General features: G+C 36.5%; 2 protein-coding genes across 2 annotated transcripts in view; both read left to right on the top strand.

Moving 5' to 3' along the window:
• Window positions 1-1026: 1026 nt before the first annotated feature.
• LOC137388286 (52 kDa repressor of the inhibitor of the protein kinase-like) lies at window positions 1027-8498 on the top strand. Its single transcript, XM_068074777.1, has 5 exons — window positions 1027-1286; window positions 6689-6879; window positions 6943-7431; window positions 7581-8160; window positions 8318-8498. The coding sequence occupies exons 1-5, from the start codon at window positions 1027-1029 to the stop codon at window positions 8496-8498; spliced, it is 1701 nt and encodes a 566-aa protein (XP_067930878.1).
• Window positions 8499-9860: 1362 nt separating this feature from the next.
• Window positions 9861-19187, top strand: part of LOC137386766 (cAMP-dependent protein kinase regulatory subunit-like) — a 42266-nt gene continuing 32939 nt past the window's right edge. The window contains exon 1 of the mRNA XM_068072900.1: window positions 9861-10117. Within this exon, the coding sequence (XP_067929001.1) occupies window positions 9959-10117 (159 nt within the window). The 5' untranslated portion in view covers window positions 9861-9958. The remainder of the gene's footprint in view (window positions 10118-19187) is intronic.

Here is a 19187-nt window from a genome sequence, read left to right as displayed (position 1 = left end):
CAGGGGGAGGCTGGAGGTCACATGCAAGCAGTAAGAGTGTACTGCGGGGCAGTCCTTGGCTGTCCGGGGCGACTGGCGCGCCTACGACGTGCAGTTGTATGCCGGTCGTTCGAGCAATTTTGAATGGTTGCGGTTCTCAGTGTCTAGTTGACACCGGAAGCGGGCGGACTCTGGTAAGTCCGCAGGTGCTGACAGACTCGACCAAGCTTAAGCCGAGCCAGTCGCTGTTGACAGCGGATGGTAAGGCTTCTCATGTGAGAGGTTGATGTCGAGTGGTTGTCGGTAAGCAGAGCCACTGTTTTGGCGTTACAGCACTTGTTATGGACAAGTTGTGCAATTTTACGTTTGACTGCTTGCTGGGTGGTGATGTCATTGTCCACATGGGAGGCATCGCTGTCCGTAGAGGAAGTGATATGAATTATTCGGTCAGGTGGGAGAAACCCTAGCCAAATAGATGCTGTGGAGCACCTGCAGGGCAGGATACTGGGGCTAGGTACGCATGCGAGGTGGTGAGGGTGGCGCCGTTGTTGAGTGGTGATCTGGTGTCTTTGCGAGTCGACGACCCTGACTTCATTGCCACTTTCGCCCAAAGCAAATGGACCGTTAGCTGACAGTGGTCAAGGGAATCTCGAAAGGATTGAAGACTCGGGTCGCAGAGTACAAGTGTACTCGAGCACCTAACTTGCATGAGCGGTACTGTGCTGAGATTGAAAGCTGAATCTCAAAAGGTTGGTTAAAAAAGTGGAGTCGGTCCGTTGAGGATATAATTCCGCTTTTGGCAGTGTTTCGACCAACAAAGGACAAAGTGCGACCAGTCATGGACAACCGTTGGCAGCTGTTTAGGCAGGTTGTGTGCTCTGCAAGCTACGCTAATTATAGCTAAATTAAAGCTTTAAGGAGATTGAAAGCTTTAAGGAGATTTTTCATCTCAAGGAACAGTTGCTAGGCAAGGAATTCTGCAGGGGATGGTGTAATTTATATAAGCCATTCCCAAATTGGGTAAGTTTTTAATACATAACTTACAATATGCCAGGAACTCGTGGAAAATCTGAGTCGGGAAAATCAGAGCCGGAGGACACTGACACTCTCAAACAGATTTTAGAGCAGCTAAAAATAATGAACTCAAGAATGTCAAATTTAGAAGAGAAAGTGGCCAACATTGAACATAGTTTTGATTACAACTCTAAAGTTGTGGAGGAGCTACAGGAAGATGTTTCTTCTATTACGTCTCAATTACCAGAAATGGAGCAAAAGGTTTCAGAACAAGAGCGCTTTGAAATGAATAAGTGCGTGGAGATTCAGGGAGTTTCCTGAAGTAAGTGAATAGTGAAGAAATTCCCATGGATATTGTACTTGCTATCGCTGATAAAAAGAATGTTGACTTAGAGAGCAACAATATAGACACAGCTTATCGAAATAAGAGCAAGGAATTGCTGATTGTTAGATTTGCTCAAACCCATGCTAGAAACAGTTTTCTAAAATCATTTAAATCTAAAGATGCTGAAGTGCATCTGAAGTCATATACACAAATACCCTTTCTCTAAATATGAAAAGTACCTAATTTAGAATGGGAGACCAAACACTTCCCAAACGGGGATGCTATATGTCTTACCGAGACCTACCTAAGCAATGAAATGTATTCCGGACAGGTAAATTTACACAACTTTCGGATTTTTGCAATAATAGGAATCAAAATGGAGGCGGCGTTGCTATTTATATTAGAAATGATTTGCAGACTAAAGTTATTAGTCTTAAATGCAAAAGCTGTTTTGGTGAAACTATTCCTCAAAAAGCTTTGTTTTTATTGACTTTATATCGTCCCACTGTCAGGATCAATATTTGCTTCCATCTTTGCTTGATGAAGTTGTTGAGATAGTGAATATGTCAAAGAGGCGTCCTGTAATATGTGAAAACCTCAATTTTCCTAAAATTGATTGGGAAAATTTCATTGGCACTGGAACACATAACATGTGCAACCCGTTTCTACGCAAAAGAGCAGACTTGTTTCTTGAACAGCATATTTTCCAACCTACACATAAAAAGGGTAATATCCTTGATCTTGTGGTTACGAATAGACCAATGGTTCAAATATTGATGCTTTAAAACCAGTGTTAACTCATCCTTTGTTATAAATTTAATTGGACATTTTTTTTCAAAGACACATTCAGAAAAAGATATTCTCATTTACTGTTACGATAAAGCAGACTTAATGGTTGACTTGCAACAAAATTTACATTACAGTTCCTTGGTATCAAAAGATTTACCATTTTTACTCTGCTGTGTTGTAGGTGCAAAATATGTGATTACAAGCTCTCAAAAGCTTAAAACAAACAGTTAATCGCAGCCGTCAAGGAATAATTCTGGATTTTTTCCGTGCATTCGATTTAGTGAGTCGCCGAAACCTTTTATTTAAATTGGCTAAGACCGGAATAAGCTCTGAAAGTGTAAACTGGGTAAAAACTTCCTTAGTAATCGAATAAAGGCAGATGCAGTCTATGGCCAAGAGTCATCCTGTTGTGAAGTTTTTTCAGGGGTACCACAGGGGTCTGTGTTGGGACCCTTGTTATTTTTAATTTACATAACCGATTTACCTTCAGGTACTACATCTAAATATTGATTTTTTGCAGATGATGCTTTGCTTTATAATACTCGAGATAAAAGTCCCATGCTACAAATTGACCTTACTACGCTTGAGGTTTGGGCCAAAACATGGCGACTATCTTTTAATGCTAAAAAGTGCTCAGTACTTTCAGTGGAAGAAATGTACTCACAACAAAGGTTTTTCTTTGTGGAGAGTAGCTCCAGAATGTCAATTCCCATCCCTACTTAGGTATTGAGTTGGGTAATAATCTCAAAAAGGAAAAACATAAATAACAATTCTTCAAAAAATTCTTTTGAAAACATAAAAAAACATAAACAGCGTTTCTTCCACAACTTCCAGACTTCTTGAAATGCGTAAAAAGGTTTTAAAAGATGCAGACACCAAAACTAGGAAAGTGGCTTACGAGACCAATTCTACCAATTCTTGAATACGAGTGACGGGTTTGGGATCTATACCTGAAAAATGACATGAAATAATACAAAAAAATTCAAAATAGAGCTTTTCGTTTTATTTTTTGAAAAATACAGTTCGTTTTACTAAGCGGTGAGATGACACAAATTTTCCTTCATTGTCGAAGAGAAGACAAGATAAAAAGTTAAATCTTTTTGTAAAGGTGAAAGCAAGCAATGTCATAGACGACTCATTTGATATTTTTAGAAAACACTCGCACAATACAAGACCAAAAAGGGCTTGTTTGTTCCAGCTATAAAAACCGCTACATTATTCAACTCTTTCTGGCCAAGAACAACCAGAGAAATTCGTGACAAACCAAGTAGAGTGTTAGATGAGTGAGGTACTTGAAGGTGTATTTTATTATTTTCTGCACTGTCTTACTTTTAATCTAAACTGCAAAATATTACTAATACAAATACTAAATTACCATGATGTACTGGAAATATATACACGTATAGTTATGTAGTAAGTGTTATAACAATATTAAAAAAAAACATTCCCATGATGGACAAACTACGTGCATATATTGTTATGTACTAAAAATATTTGAATTTTTTTTAAATAACTAACAAAAGCATAGACGCCTTAAAAGTCTTTAAAGAGTCTACAGGGGCGGATGTACTGTAGACCAATGTAGACTAAATATAATGTGGTGCATTTGGTGCAAATGCACCAAATGCACCACATTATATTTAGGGTGGTGCATATGGTATGATGCATTAAATATATATCACACCATATTTAGGGTGGTGCATATGGTATGATGCATTAAATATATATCACACCATATTTAGGGTGGTGCATATGGTATGATGCATTAAATATATATCACACCATATTTAGGGTGGTGCATATGGTATGATGCATTAAATATATATCACACCATATTTAGGGTGGTGCATATGGTATGATGCATTAAATATATATCACACCATATTTAGGGTGGTGCATATGGTATGATGCATTAAATATATATCACACCATATTTAGGGTGGTGCAAATGCCCCACCCTAAATATGGTGGATTTTTCATTTTTCATGATAATTTGCAGAAATGATAGTTTATTTCTGCAAAGACAAACCAAATGGCTGTTGAGGTTTGGTGAGTCACCAATAAACTTGTTTTATTTTTTCATTTATAATTATTAATAGCTATACTAATGGCCCCCAGGGGAACTGGTAGTGATTTTGTATCAGTCACCTGCAGGGTTAACAGTTTACCTGGGGGCCAATGAGTTAGACTCATGATGTTGGTTGAATTATTATAGCCACACCAGCACAACTGGACTGGTCAGTTAATGGATGGTGGAGGGGGAAATTAGAGAGAATGAATTATAAAAGCTGGGACAGTGAAATGTAATGCACTTTTGCGTGGAAGATTGAAAAATTTGAAAGAACAAATTCAACAGAACCATAATGCAACAGAACATAAAAGATTTACAGCAGTTATAAAACATGGTAAAACACATGAGAAGTTAGCAATATTGTACTATGAATCTTTGACAGGCTTTATGGTTGAGGAGCATCGTTTGATGAAACACGGTGTTCACAAGTGGTTAGGTGCTAGTGTTAATGGTTTAATTTCACAGCCAGTGGCGAAATGTTTGGAAATAAAGTGTCCGTTACTCGGTAAAGATCCGAAAGGTGCTAAAATAATAGATCCAGTCAAACAAAGAAAATCATGGTTTGTAGCTTTGAATGCGAAAAACAACATTAAGCTAAGGCAAATGCACGAGTACTTTTATCATATACAAATTCAGATGGCTTGCTGGGAAGTTGATAAGTGCGACTTTCTCGTATATTTGTGTTCCAATGATGGTAGCTTTATAGACAGTTATGTGGAATCTATCAGCTTTGACTTCAACCTTGTTAACAAACTTGTGGCTAATGCTAAGCTTTCTATAACAGCTACATTACCGGGTTATTGCAGACAATCTAATCAATGTTGCCATTTTATATTTCTCAACTAAATAGCATATGTTTAAAACTGTGACCTGATGGACTCCATAGTTAATACTTACTGCAAAACAAAAATTTGGCCTAGAGAGTAATTCTAGTTTTTCTATGCTTCACAATCAATCATTCTATTCTAGTCCAGTCTGCTTGAGTTCCAGCTACTGAATAATGACTTTCAATGTAAGACAGTGTCAAATTGTGGATTTTTTGTTAGGGGTTGGTGTCTTTGTATATTATCAATTGTATGACGGGCATTTTGAAATTGAAAGTGTCTTCAAATACCCACGTATCACAACAATTTCTGCTGGAACACATATATTTACAAGACTAAGATTAAAACTGAAGAACATTATTTTTGGTTTTACCATTATCTGCCAAACAGGACACCGGTCTGTCGTCATTTTATAAAAAAACTTCGGCTTTGTTCTCTCTCTGCAATTTAATGGTGTTTTTAGTAGGCACCCTCAACACAATATAAGTTCATCTTCTTTAAGGATATCAAAAGACACAGCCGCACCAGTTGCTGGTACCAGATATGGTAAGCGCGTTGCATGTTTGGAAGCTCCTTTGTTTGCTTACCATTAGCTTAGTTTTCAATTGCTTGCTTAAAACATGCATATATGGTAAAAAGTAACAATCTCTTTTTAAAAGAGTTCATCAATTTGAAATGTTATTTAGAATTGCATGGCCATGCTTCTGCAATCATTTTTATAGTTATTTGCATGTTTGCTGCCAAACTGGTCATGGTCCATTAGGCCACAATTGCTCTTGATAACTTTAGTATGCGACTTGTTAATAAAATTTGAATTTATTTGCTTTCCACCTTTCCTTATCTTTCCTCACTGCTAAACAATACCTGTTGTTAGTTTTTTCGTTGAAGTTAAAGCTTGACTTAAATCTTTGACAAATTATAGTCAAGGTGTAATAGTTGATTTTGCCCATGTTTTCATGGCTATCAATAATATGTTTATTAGCTAGTTGGAGAAATTGAAGACCTACAAATTTTTTTGAATGCGGCAGAAAGCTTTTTCATTGATTTCATGTCTAATAAAGTTAGCTATGTATAAAAAGTTATTGGTTTGCAAATACCAGTCATTTGCGTATTATTAATCATGAATCCAATTTGAGGTGAGTCTAATGGAAAGCAAGCACGCTGTTAATTGAACATTAAATTGTAAACTTTAAACAACAAATGGTCACATGAAGCAGGTGGTGTTAGAGACCATTTATTTCAATATGTATGTTTTGTTGAGCACAGAAGAGAGAGCCAAGTTTTCATTTTATTTTGTCAAACATATAGTAGGCCTAAGGGACTGAACCACATCTGTAGATTTTTTAATTCACTTTCTTCTTATTGTAGACTCAGATTTAACTTCTATTGCTGAAGCTCCAGTTTCGTGAAGTGATGTTGAACAATTAGCAGAACCAGCCTTCGCAGTGTCTGTTATGTTTACAGACGTTGGCCAGGCTTTGGCTAGTAGGATAAAATTGAATGCTGCTCAGCGATTTCATCTCCTTGAAAATCACTTTCAACCAGCACTTTCATTAGAGTTTCCTTCCAAATTTTTTTTGCTGGAGGTAGAAGATTCAAGTTGGATTGGTTGACAAAAGAACCATGGCTCAGATATTCACCTAGTCAGAATGGAAGCTTTTGTATTTACTACTCCCTCTTTGCCAGAAACTCCAATGCTAAAATATTTGTCACAACTGTGTTTCGTGATTTTCAAAAGTGTGGGGAAGCTTTTAACAGGCACAGGAAAGATGAGTCACGTATGCAAGCTATGGAAGATGCTAAGAATTTTGCTAAAACAACAAAGGATGCTAGTCTGAAAATTACAAACCAACTGAGTGTGACATCAGAAAAGATTGGTAAGGAGAACCTGCAGATTTTACGCATAGTGATTAGCAAGCTTCATTAGCTTGCACGATAAGGACTAGGAATTCGTGGACACCGGGACAATAGCACTAGTGATGCTGCAAATCATGGGGATTTTATTGAACTGCTTTACAATTGTGCTGATAATGATGTTTTGTTGGCAAAACATTTAGAAAGTTGTAAGAAAAATCAGAGGTACACCAGTAAAACTATCCAAAATGAACTGCTGGAAATCATGGGTCAGATGATCAGAAAAGACATGGTGAGACGAGTAAAGAAGGCTGAAATCTCCAGCATTTTAGCAGATGAGGTGACCGATGCTGCTAACCAAGAACAGTTGTATGTGTGTTTTCGGTTTGTTGACATTATAAAAGGGACCCATACAGTTTGTGAAGAGTTTGTAGATTTTATAGAGATTGAGAGAATAACAGATGAGGTGTTGGCTACCAACATGATTTCTTTGATCGAAAAACTAGACTTAGACCTGATGCAAGTGAGAGGACCAGGATATGATGGTGCAGCAAACATGTTTTCAATGAGAAAGAGTATCAGGAAGAATACTAGCTCAAATGACCTTGCTGTCTATCCCTACTGTAATTCACACAAACTGAACTTAGCCATAGCTCGTGCTTATCGCATATCAACAATCAGAGATGTGAGTGTAGTGATGGGTGAAATTTATCGTTTCTTCAAGAATTATCCAAAAAAAAGAAAAATATTGGACACCATCATTACACAAAATGCCCCAAAATAAAACAGAGAAAGCTGAAAGACATGTGCAGAACACGCTGGGTTCAGAGGCATGAAGTATATGCTACTATTGTAGAACTGTTTACCATTCTTGTTACTGCATTTGACAGCATGCAATTAGATTTTTCATTTGATCCAGATGTTCGTGCAAAGGCTATCTCTTTTGCAAAGGCCATGAGAAATTCAGAGTTTATAGTTGCTTTCATGGTTCTAAACAATCTTCTGACAGTTGTACAGCCATTGAGTATAAACCTGCAGGGTAAAACCATGGATGTGTTGAGGGCACACCAGTTGATGGATGCCACGGTTAGGAACCTGTATGGTTTTGATGAGACAAGCTTTGCTGATTGGTATTCTGAGGCTCAGAAATTGGCTGAAAGTGTTAATGACATACGGGTCAAACTAAGGACTACAGCAAGACAGGTTCACCGAGGAAATCATCATTGTGACACTGTTGAAGATTACTTTTGGGTGACAATATTCACCCCTTTTCTAGACCATATTCTGAGTGAGATGGAAAGCAGGTGCACAGAGAGCAGAGTTATGGTGAGTTTGTTGTGCAAGCTTTGTCCTGATGGTACTAACTCACCACTAAGTTCTGAAGAACTGGAAAAGCTAAAGCTCTTTTACTATTAATAATGATCTTCCTTCACTATCGCAAATGATTATAGAATATTCTAGATGGATTGAAGGATGCCTCCAAGAAAATAAACTTCCTGACACCATTAGTGACTTTGTCGCAACGTGTGCTGTGGACATTTACCCTAATGTTCACAAGCTGCTGAAAATTTTGTTGACAGTGCCTGTGACTACATGTGAGGTGGAGCAAGGAAATTCTAAGCTAAAACTGCTCAAAATGTAGAAATAATAACTGTAGCCATTTTTGTGGTCTCTATGATGACCGGATTATTGCGTGTTATTATGTCATACTCTGTCTTTGTGTGGTCTCCATAATGACCTTGTTATTGTGTGTTATTATGTCATACTCTGCCTTTGTGTGGTCTCCATGATGACCCTGTTATTGTGTGTTATTACATCATACTTTGCCTTTGTATGCTTCTGTGTGGAATAAAATCAGTCAGCCAGTAAACATCCAAGTGAGCAGAGGGAATTTCCTCACGCACTTTCAACACAAAACATGTCTGAGGACCACTACATCTGAAAACCGGCTCTCAAGCTTAGCACTGCTATTTGTTTACCCCACTTTTTCTATGGATTATATGGGAGGGCGCCCTGACCCCACCTCCGCACCCTCTCTCACCCTAAATATACTACACAAATTTTGCAACACACACTTTTTTCCTAGATCAACCACTGGTCTATGAGCAAAAGTAAAATTAAAACACCGTGCAGAATTTTTTGCAAAGAGTTCCAACACTATTCTCTCAATATAAGGATTTTAGTGGAAAAATGTCTGATCTGATCTAAAAAGCTAGGAGAGATTATGCGTGTGCACGTTGTGGTTTTCAAATTCTTAAAAATTTAATTATGGTCATAATGAGCCATGGCTTGTCACTTGTTAAAATAGTTTTTCTCCAGCCAGTTTATAAATAACATGAGAGGGCGTGGGGTAAGTGTTTCGGAAGCAAGAAACCAGCTAGGTATAAAATCACTGGAAGACAGGCGAAAAATCCACCGACTCGGCCTACTCATTAGAATTCCTCAGAATGAAGAAAAACACAATTCCCTCTCTAAAGCATACGATGAAATCAACCAAAACAGAGAAAATAAGACAATAACAACAAGAAGAGCCTCCAGGGGAAAACTTAACTCTGTAACAACAAACAAAAATATCTACCACAATAGCTTTTTGGCTCGAACAATTCGAGACATCAGAGGGCACACAACCAAAACTCAATAATCCTAAACAGCAGTGTGCTGCTCTCCCAATTATACCCTCACGCAAAACAAACCCAATAAATAGAGGTTTCTCTTTAGATTTAAATTAAATCGCTAGGAATAGAAGTTCTACCTCGTCTGAGGTAAGAGCCGTCTATTGGTTGTAGTTATTCCCTCATTTACATGAGCAACAACTATTGTTATTGTCATGCTCGCTTCAAAGGTGTTACCTAAAATATTGTTTTAAGATGGGAAGAAAAATTATGTTTGCAAAAGCAAATATAATAAAAAATCTTGACAAAAGATTTTGTCCACGTTTTGGCAATGCTGAAGTAAAACCGGAAACAGCTTTTGCAAGAGAGGCAACAAACGTTTTTCGCAAAATTTCCTATCGAATTTGTTTATAATTACGAACACTGTTTGCTAACTTATGTGAGAATTAGTGTGTTCTATATCATTGACAAAATATCAGAGTTGACAAAAATGGCAGAAAGAGAAGAGCAAAGTCTAAAAGAATGCGAAAACTATGTTCAAAAGCACAAAATTCAACAATTATTAAAGGATTGCATAGTTCAACTTTGTATAAATAAGCCTGATAGCCCTATTAAGTTTTTAAAGGAGCATTTTGAAAGATTGCAACAGGTGAGTTATAAATTTTGTTTGTTTGTGGTTACGCTCGTTTTAGGGCGTCATTTTATATTGAATTTTCAGATGTAGTAATTAGTATATTCTTTTTTGTTGGTAATATTTCATTGAGCTTGCTTCTAACAAGATGAGCGAGTTTTTCTATTCAAATTATCGAATTTTAAATACTTGCACTTTTTGTTATTTTTCATAGTGCTTAAGTCGACTCTTCAACGCTAACAAGTACTAGTTACTATCTCACAGTAAGAATACATATGAGCAATGCGCAATTGTATTGACTTTCAAACTTTGCCAGAAGCATTTTTCTTACCAAAGCTATTTTCAAATTATTAGTTTACTAGAATAGCACTAACAAGCAATACAATAAGTCAACAATCGTTTAAATAATTGATTTGTAAGTAAAGCTACTACCGTGAGTTACCAATTAGTATTATCATCAACGCGTCATTCCTGTTTGAACTTTTTACCTGAATGTACTTAAGCTTGAAATTGTGCACATACCTAATTGTTCAAAAATAGCTGCGCCATAATCCATCAGTTAGTGGTTGAGCATTAGTTGAGAATATAATTGCTCAATATGCATGAAAAGTTCGCCTCAACATTGCGATCTAGGATATAATACTCCCATTCAGGTAGGTTATGACTGGCATCAATCTTCATCAGAATTGGCAACATAACTGGTAAATCAAATTCACTACAATTAAGAGGTGAATTTTTAAGAGGTGAATTTTTAAGAGGTGAATTTTTAAGAGGTGAATTAAGAGGTGCGAGGTTTTTTCAGTTTCTAAATTTACTATTTCCTGTTTTTGTGACTAAATTTTCATTTTTTTTGAGTGGGTTGACCTGAACTTCTTTTGTCAAATAATTTGATTGCCACTTGCCCACTTTTTACATTCTCTATTAGTCCAATTGCATCTTTTGGTTTTGCGTATTGATCGTTATATTTTTTGAAGAGAGACATATCTTCATGTACACCGAAAATCTTTTTATGTTCAGCAGTTTCAGCCTGTTTGCAATATCACTTGCAAAAATTTTTGCCAACCAGCATTCCGCAGCATCACTTAGAGTTATGAGATCTAGTCTGAAATGTTTTTCTCATTCTAGGTTATAATGTATTAAAAAGTAGTTAATGAGTGTAAATATGTGACCAGCCAGCAACCAAATTGAAATACACAATCAATCGAAGTAACCGATGTTGGAAGAAAAGACTTCATGAATCCCAACTGAATTGACAAAATGTTATTCATTTTAGCTATATCTTGTCTTATGGTCGTGTGATTGCAGTTTGTGCATTCCAAATCGTGATCGAACCTATTTTAGGTAATAATAAAATAAATATTTTATTCACTATTAGTAAGGTACCCAATCAAATACGACCTTTGGGTAATTCACCTGCCTTTTTCAGCCGACGCGTTTGGCGTCAAAAGCTCTTGCGTTATTGTAGTGTATTTACTCATTAAGGCGGGACCTATTTTTGTAGAAAAATTTGAGCGTTTCGTGGTGCCACGCCTGTTTTTGGTTTTTGTCGGATTGATACGTATGCTATTAACAAACGTCAGCTTTAGATAGAAGGTGGTGGAAGCTGGGGCTGAATAAAAAAGATGCAGAATTGAGTTGTAATTACTACCAAAGTATTTTTACTCTAAACACTGAAGTTTAAAGGTTGACTTGCAACAAAATTCACATTACAGCTATTTGGTATCAAAAGATTCACCATGTCTTACTCTGTTGTGTTGTAGGTGCCAAATACGTGGAAATGTGATTACAAGCTCTTAAAAGCTCAAAAGCGAAAAGCCGCCATAGATTGGAATCTCTTTATTTCTCTGACGTAGCCATTACAGTTTGGTTATTGTCTTGTCATGTGAAGTTCTCACGTAAATTGAAAGGTCAATAAAAACCTCAATGTAAAACTTATTGTAGCACTAGTTTATGACAAACACTTCGGGTGTTACCGAAGACCCCTGTATCAAATATAGATGCTCGCTACTTAACAGTTTTGCTTCGGCATTATTCAATCGTCAAGTCGTAATCTGATCATGTGACCCAATACTTCGCAAATAATTTTTGCAGCACTTTTCGATTATCTCAGGTAACCAACAGGCTCGTCATGATTATCAAACAATGATATGTACGCCTTCGAGCTAAGGTTAAAAAGATTAACAATTTTTTACAGTAAGTTATAAGATATCAGTGCTAAAAGTGACAGCATTACAATGACGATAAAACAGACGCGTCAGAACAATAGACATGGTTTTATTGAATGCGTGAAGTATATTTGTGAAAATATTTCGACGAATGAGGTTGCATGAAAGTGTAAACAGAAACCATCCTGTAACAACTACATCCCATTTGAGCCGTTTTGGAAAGCGAATCCAAATTATGGCGGTCTCGTGTGGATGCGATTAATTGTTCATTTTTTAGCTTTCAAGAGCTTGTAATCACATTTCCACATATTTGGCACCTACAACACAGCAGAGTAAGACATGGCGAATCTTATGATACCAAATAACTGTAATGTGAATTTTGTTGCAAGTCAACCTTTAAAGTTAATAATTGCACAACAGCAGAAAAATTCACTCACTTTCTTGTCTAAGCTTTGTCTAAGTGCAATAAATGGTTCAGCAGAGGTATATCCAATTCTCCAATCTTTTATGTCTCATTACAATAATGCTGTAGGGGAGGGTGGGGCAAGTTGCGACATGTTTCAACTTGCCCCTCTATTCTCATCATTAAAACGTGTTGCAACTTGTCCGATACTCTTTGTGTTTCAACGTGCCCCAAATGACTCTGAGTAACCAAAATGTTCATCCCAACTCAAGATGATGTAACATCATAAAGTTGGTGGGTGCATTGTGAAGAGAACATGTCTATAGCTGCCTTCATTGACTTTTGTTAACATTGGATGATGTACAAAGAAGATAGGCAATTCTCTAAATTTGGATAGAAAAATAAGAGGGCAAAAAATTACCAAGAAATTTTGCAAAATTATGGCTCACTTAAATTACTGTTCTTTTTATTTCATGCAATCAAGATATCTCGTAGGATGACATAGAAAGCTCTTCAGTTAGTGAGGTAAAAGTTTAAAGCGATGTAAACAAACAAGAAATTGGAGGAGCGTTTCAGTGTGCTCTGCGTTGTAATGTGTCCAACTCTCCCCTAATCGTAGATAGACCTGTTCACTCATCCACTCTATTTATACAGCAGCTTTCTCACCAATTACGGAATTTTCTTCCATTTCAAAGTGAGTCTCTTATCGCTGCCTAAAAGAGACTCATGTGGGCCTGTCACATAGTGCTAAGTTGAACAAGCACTTAGTGCTGTAATACCTACCCATGCGGACTTTTGATCATTTGCTTTTGTCAACAAAGTATTCAATTTTGATTTCATATTTCTCACATTCTTGAAAACTTGAACACCAGACTGATACCTCCTCTTATGTTTCTACGAATCAAGCTGTAAGTATTGCTACATCTGTTACCTAACATGAATATATGAGTGTCAAGGTCTTTCAGGTCAAATTGGTAGCGTGTGGATAGTCTTGGTACAGAAATCAACGATTTAAAATCTAGACTTTACTATTGAACAGTTAATTTTGTTTTTCAAAGGCTGACTAATGATGCTATACATAAGCTTCGTTGTATTCGGTAAAAAGAACGCAGAATGTTCCCATTGTCTCGTGGTTCCTGAAACTCTTGTGATGCTCGTAACCCTTGTCTGGAGATATTCATCACAGCTAAAGTTTTTTCAGCTAATAGTCGGTGGGTATGCGAATCACTCGGAGCTTTCAAAAGGTAGAATGGAAGGTTATTTGTATGATGAAGATTATAGTGGTGAATCGTGAAAAGTCTTTGCGTGGTGAAGATTATAATGAAAATTGACCTTCTACTTAAGGGGTGTTATTGACTTTTTACTAATGCTTTTATGTTACTCATGGTTTGTATTGGCTATTTCAGCAAGTATAAACTGAGCCTAAATAGGCCTCCTCGCCAAGTCTAAAATAGAGATATTACATCTCTCAACCAAATCAACAATAGTCATCCTGAAAATGCCGTAGGTTAGAATGTGACAGAATGCCCCACTCACTAAATGGCTTTCGTTTGAATCTTAAAAAAATATTTTTTTGTTGATAGCGAAGTCATTAATGTTAGATGGAGTTATGTTCACATAGAAACGAGATAGTTCCACGTCTTTAACTAAACATGCTTTTCAACTAGGTAATTCCAGGAAAAATAGCAATTCATGAACTCCTATGTTAAGGCACATACATCCTAGCTGCTTTAGAAAATGCTATTCACAAACATGTTAAATTCTAAAAGAACTATTAAATTAACTTTGAATCAAGAATGGTGGAAAATGGGAGATGAAAAACACACATGAAAAATATACTGCATACCCGTCAGTTACCGCCAAAAAGCATTAAAATTTTAATAATAAATCACTCCAGAAGAGGATTTTTATGATGAAAATTTGAAAGGTGAAGAATGGGTCTTTTGGTTTGATTGATTTCATGTCAAATACGATTATATGTACTAGTGTTTTATTATAAAATTATTATTAAATTTTTCAAATAAATCCATGTATGTGATACCAAATAATTTTGATTTGCAATGGTTTTCACGAATCTAAATTTGATAAATGATGAATTATTGTTATTTGTTTACTCTTCATTTCAGCTGGCATTTTTCCGTGCAGGAAGTTGTAAGATAATAACACTCAGCACACCCAATTTTTTAAAGATTTGGATATCAGAAAGCTAAAATAAAAATGAAGTAGTCTAGGCAGCGAAGTCATTAAGTAGTAAATAGCAAATGATGGCTGATGGTTAAAAACCAATGCTATTTGGTGTCGATATTTTGACACCATTATTTTTGTCAATGTGATTTTTGGGCTTTAATTGTTCTCAAGCCAAAGTTTTAGTCACCGTTTCCTGATGCGTTGAATTGGATTCACTCAGATGTCTTTAAGTTATGGATCTTGTATGATCTTACTGATCTTGAATGATTTAAAAAAGTCACCGACTTTGTAAATTCATAATGAAAAACGACTGGAATAAATTAACACCCACTGGAAGTTTGCTCGACAGTTTGCTAGCCTGTGAATCAACCTAAGCTTCAAAATGGTGTGTCACGACAATTTATTTAAGTTGGTTTTATATGGTCTCAGACTCTATCGACATCCAACTGTAGTCTAGAGGTGGAACGAGACAGGTTTTTTAAGCTCGAGACGAGACTCGAGACACTGTCTTGTAAAAATTCGAGACTCGAGACACGAGACAGTAAAATAATGAGCATTTGGTGATGATTTCACTACACAAGTACTAGCTACTTGGTATATATAAAATTAATCAAACTCTTTTTAAATTGAATTTTCACCTGGTGTAAACGATTTAAATACAACATTTTAATAGTGATATGCATGTAGTTTTTGTAAACAAAAGTGACACAAACAGCTCTAAAATACCGAAGTTATATATTCTAAGAATTTTGAGCTTGATTGATCATAATTATTATAAACATATTGCTTTGTACATGTATATTTTTACCATCTATTGAATAGTTCTTACTTTTTAATGTAATGAAACCGATAGCCGTCGCTCTACAAAGAAATACCGCAACTAAAAGAACACACAATAACACTTTCATTCTTATCGTTTCATTAATGTTAAGTTTTGTTTGTGTATTAGCTGTAGTATGTGAATTATATTTAAATTGTACTCATGAAATTATATTAATTACTGTATACATGCACATGTATATTCTTATATTGAACTAACAAAACGTCATTGTTAACCGAACACGGACTATGGTCGACACGGCCTTTCGTTCGTTTCTCCGTGTCCGGGCAAGTTTTACCCGCGATTGTTAGTATATACGTAAAAGAGGCCCGAATTTTATGAAGGGCAGCTGGCGTTTAGACACGATACGATAAAATACAGACATTTTACCCGCAAAAGACTTATTTATTAAATTGGATCATCCGAAGAGTAATTAGATACGACCCGGTATCTGTTTTAAGGACACAGAACCGGACTAAAAAATAACAGGGACGTTGTCTGGACTACATGATTAGACTCAGTGGCCAACATAATCAGTAGCAACAGGTAGTTACGGACCGGGTATAACTTTAAAGGCAGTTGCCCGCAATCCATTACAATATATGGAGTTGTTGCTACCGCAAGAAGCCATGTTTTAACAACCGTGCGCAGGCGCTTTAGTTCTATTTCCTGTCTCGAGTTTGGCAATAGTTAAGTCGAGACAAGACCGATACGAGACGAGACAGGTCGATACTCGAGACGTCTCGTGTCTCGTTCCACCTCTACTGTAGTCCCTTCAAAGAAATTATGATGCCATCTGAAGGATCTCAGGTTAGAAACACAGTAATTATGTTCTGCAGCTGACAATTACACAGAGGCAATGACCAGTAAAACCTCCTGTCTTTGATAACATCCCTACATTCTTACCCTTATGTTGACTAGCAGTTTTTCTCATGGCCCGTGTGTATACTGACATACAGCAATTGGTCAACTGCATTTTGTTGAGGGTTAAAACATGTTGGTTACTATACTTTTCAAAATACAGCAGACGCTCTTAAATAATCTATTCCGGAAATGGTTATGATATAGGGATTTTACCTTCTACAAACAGTAAAAATACATGTGAATTGCCTCATCCGTTTTAAGATTTTCCCATATTTTCCCACGACATCCCTACATATACATTCTTACAATTATGTCAGATAGCAGTTTATTATGATTAGTTTTTATCATGATTTCAACTATTTTATTAATTCTTCTTTTCTTATATTGACTTCTAAAACTTTTTGTAATGGTCCTTCGTACTATGCTTGTCAAATGATATTCACTACCTTTCCATGCTTCGAATGCGACGGCGAATCTGCACCCTACTGTTTCAATAATTCGGTGGTACACTATAGATTTTTCCAAGATTCCAAACAACTTGCTAAAGTAGACTCGCTTTCAGGTCATGGTCACGTTTTAGTTTATGCGTAGTCAACTAGTTGCACTAATTAGCCAAGATGCTTGATTGCATATTGCTGAAATTTTTTTACCTTTACTGGGAGAGCTTAGCTGAGTATTATTGATTCAGCTCTATGATGTCGATTAGTACTCTCACAGCGAATGCCTTCGCACAAATATGGCAAAGCGTAATGGCGTCGAAATACCGTTTCTATGATGCGGAGTAGAAGCAACTCCAAACCCATGCGAAGCATGGAAACGCTATGTATATGTATCCATTGTTTAAGTTTATAATTTCTCGTATTCAAAAGTGTTCAGTAAATTCTGTAGAAGGTCCAGCACGACTGCCCATAGCATGGCAAGCAATGACGGGTTAGCGCCTCAATAATCTACCTAAAGATGCCCAAGCAAGTCCAATTGGAGGTATTAAAAGCAAATTGACCAAAATCATTGGCATCTAAAATTTATATTGTCACAAATAATGGCAGCTAAACATCAGCACCCCTAATTAGTATCATTTCAATTGGATAACTGGCTGTGACAAACGCCTTCAACTCGATCAAGGCAAATGTAACCACTTCAGTTAATGCAACTTGCTTGCTTAAAAATCCATTTTTTACAAGAAATAATTGAAACCGCACAAATACTAAAATCATTGCTTATTCTAAACGCATCTTAGAACTTATTCGGACTGAACAAATGAATACTATCTCGTCTCCTGATACTTGGATACACCCAAGCTAGCTATCTCATTACCTCCTACTGTTTCTGGATAACTTTCAATTTTCTTCTTCTAATGAGGGTTTATGAATGAGCCTGATAATGTCTCTCGTATTTCATCAATACTACAATGATTGCTGTGTAGTTAAGCTTCTAAGACTGGGTTTTCAATGCAAAGAGATTTATATGTCGACAGAAGCTTTACCTTCAAATGATGTTTATTCTTTAAAGGTTGACTTGCAACAAAATTCGCTTTACAGTTATTTGCTATCAAAAGGTTCTTCATGTTTTACTCTGCTGTGTTGTAGGTGCAAAATATGTGGAAATGTGATTACAAGCTCTTAAAAGTTCAAAAAGTGAACAGTTATAAAAACGGCTGTAGGTTGGAATCCCTTTATTTTGATGACGTACTCAACTTGACGTGGTTATTGTTTTGACACGTGATGTTATCACGAGAAATAAAAGGCTCAATATAAAACGTCTCGTAGCACTAGTTTATGACAAACACTTCGAGTTCTATCGAAAAGAGCGTATAAAATATAGACACTCACTACTTTACAGTTTCAGCTTGGTCTAATCGTCTAGTCGTAATCTGATCATGTGACCCATACTTCCTGCCAAATAGCGCGAACAATTTCTGCAGCATTTTTCAACCATCACAGGGGACAAACAGGCTTGTCATGTTTATCAAAGGATGATATGCACTCCTTCGACCTAAGGTTAGAAAATTAAACGAATTTTCACGGGTAGGTTTTAAAATATCAGCGCTCAGTCAGAGTGACAGCATTACAATGATGATGAAAAAGGAAGGACAATAGACATGGTTTTATTGAATGCGTGAAGTATATTTGTGAAAATGTTTCCACGAATGAGGTTGCATGAAAGTGTAAACAGAAGCCACCGTGTTCAGCTATGTCTCATTTGAGCCGTTTTGGAAATGGTTTCCAATCTACGGCGGTTTGGTGATGGCTGCGATTAACTGTTCGTTTTTGAGCATTTAAAAGCTTGTAATCACAGCTTCGCATATTTCGCACCTACAACACAGCAGAGTAAGACATGGTGAATATTTTGATACCAATTAACTGTAATGTGAATTTTGTTGCAAGTCAACCTTTAAAGAAATTATGATGCCTTTGAAGGATCTCAGGTTAGAAACACAGTAATTATGTTCTGCAGCTGACAATTACACAGAGGCAATGACCAGTAAAACCTCCTGTCTTTGATAACATCCCTACATTCATCCAATTATGTTGGATAGTAGTTTTTCTCATGGCCCGTGTGTATACTGACATACAGCAATTGGTCAACTGCATTTTGTTGAGGGGCAAAACATGTTGGTTACTATACTTTTTAAAATACAGCAGACGCTCT

This window comes from Watersipora subatra, chromosome 2, assembly GCF_963576615.1.
Source record: "Watersipora subatra chromosome 2, tzWatSuba1.1, whole genome shotgun sequence".
Lineage (NCBI taxonomy): Eukaryota > Metazoa > Bryozoa > Gymnolaemata > Cheilostomatida > Watersiporidae > Watersipora > Watersipora subatra.
The sequence above is the reverse complement of the archived record's forward strand: the minus strand, read 5'-3'. Positions and strand labels throughout refer to the sequence as shown.

Coding starts and splice junctions, on each gene's coding strand:
- LOC137388286 (XM_068074777.1), top strand. CDS start 1,027: ATGCCAGGAACTCGTGGAAAATCTGAGTCGGGAAAATCAGAGCCGGAG. Junction 6,880..6,942: donor TGTGACATCAGAAAAGATTG/GTAAGGAGAACC, acceptor TTGCACGATAAG/GACTAGGAATTCGTGGACAC. Junction 8,161..8,317: donor CTGAGTGAGATGGAAAGCAG/GTGCACAGAGAG, acceptor AGAATATTCTAG/ATGGATTGAAGGATGCCTCC.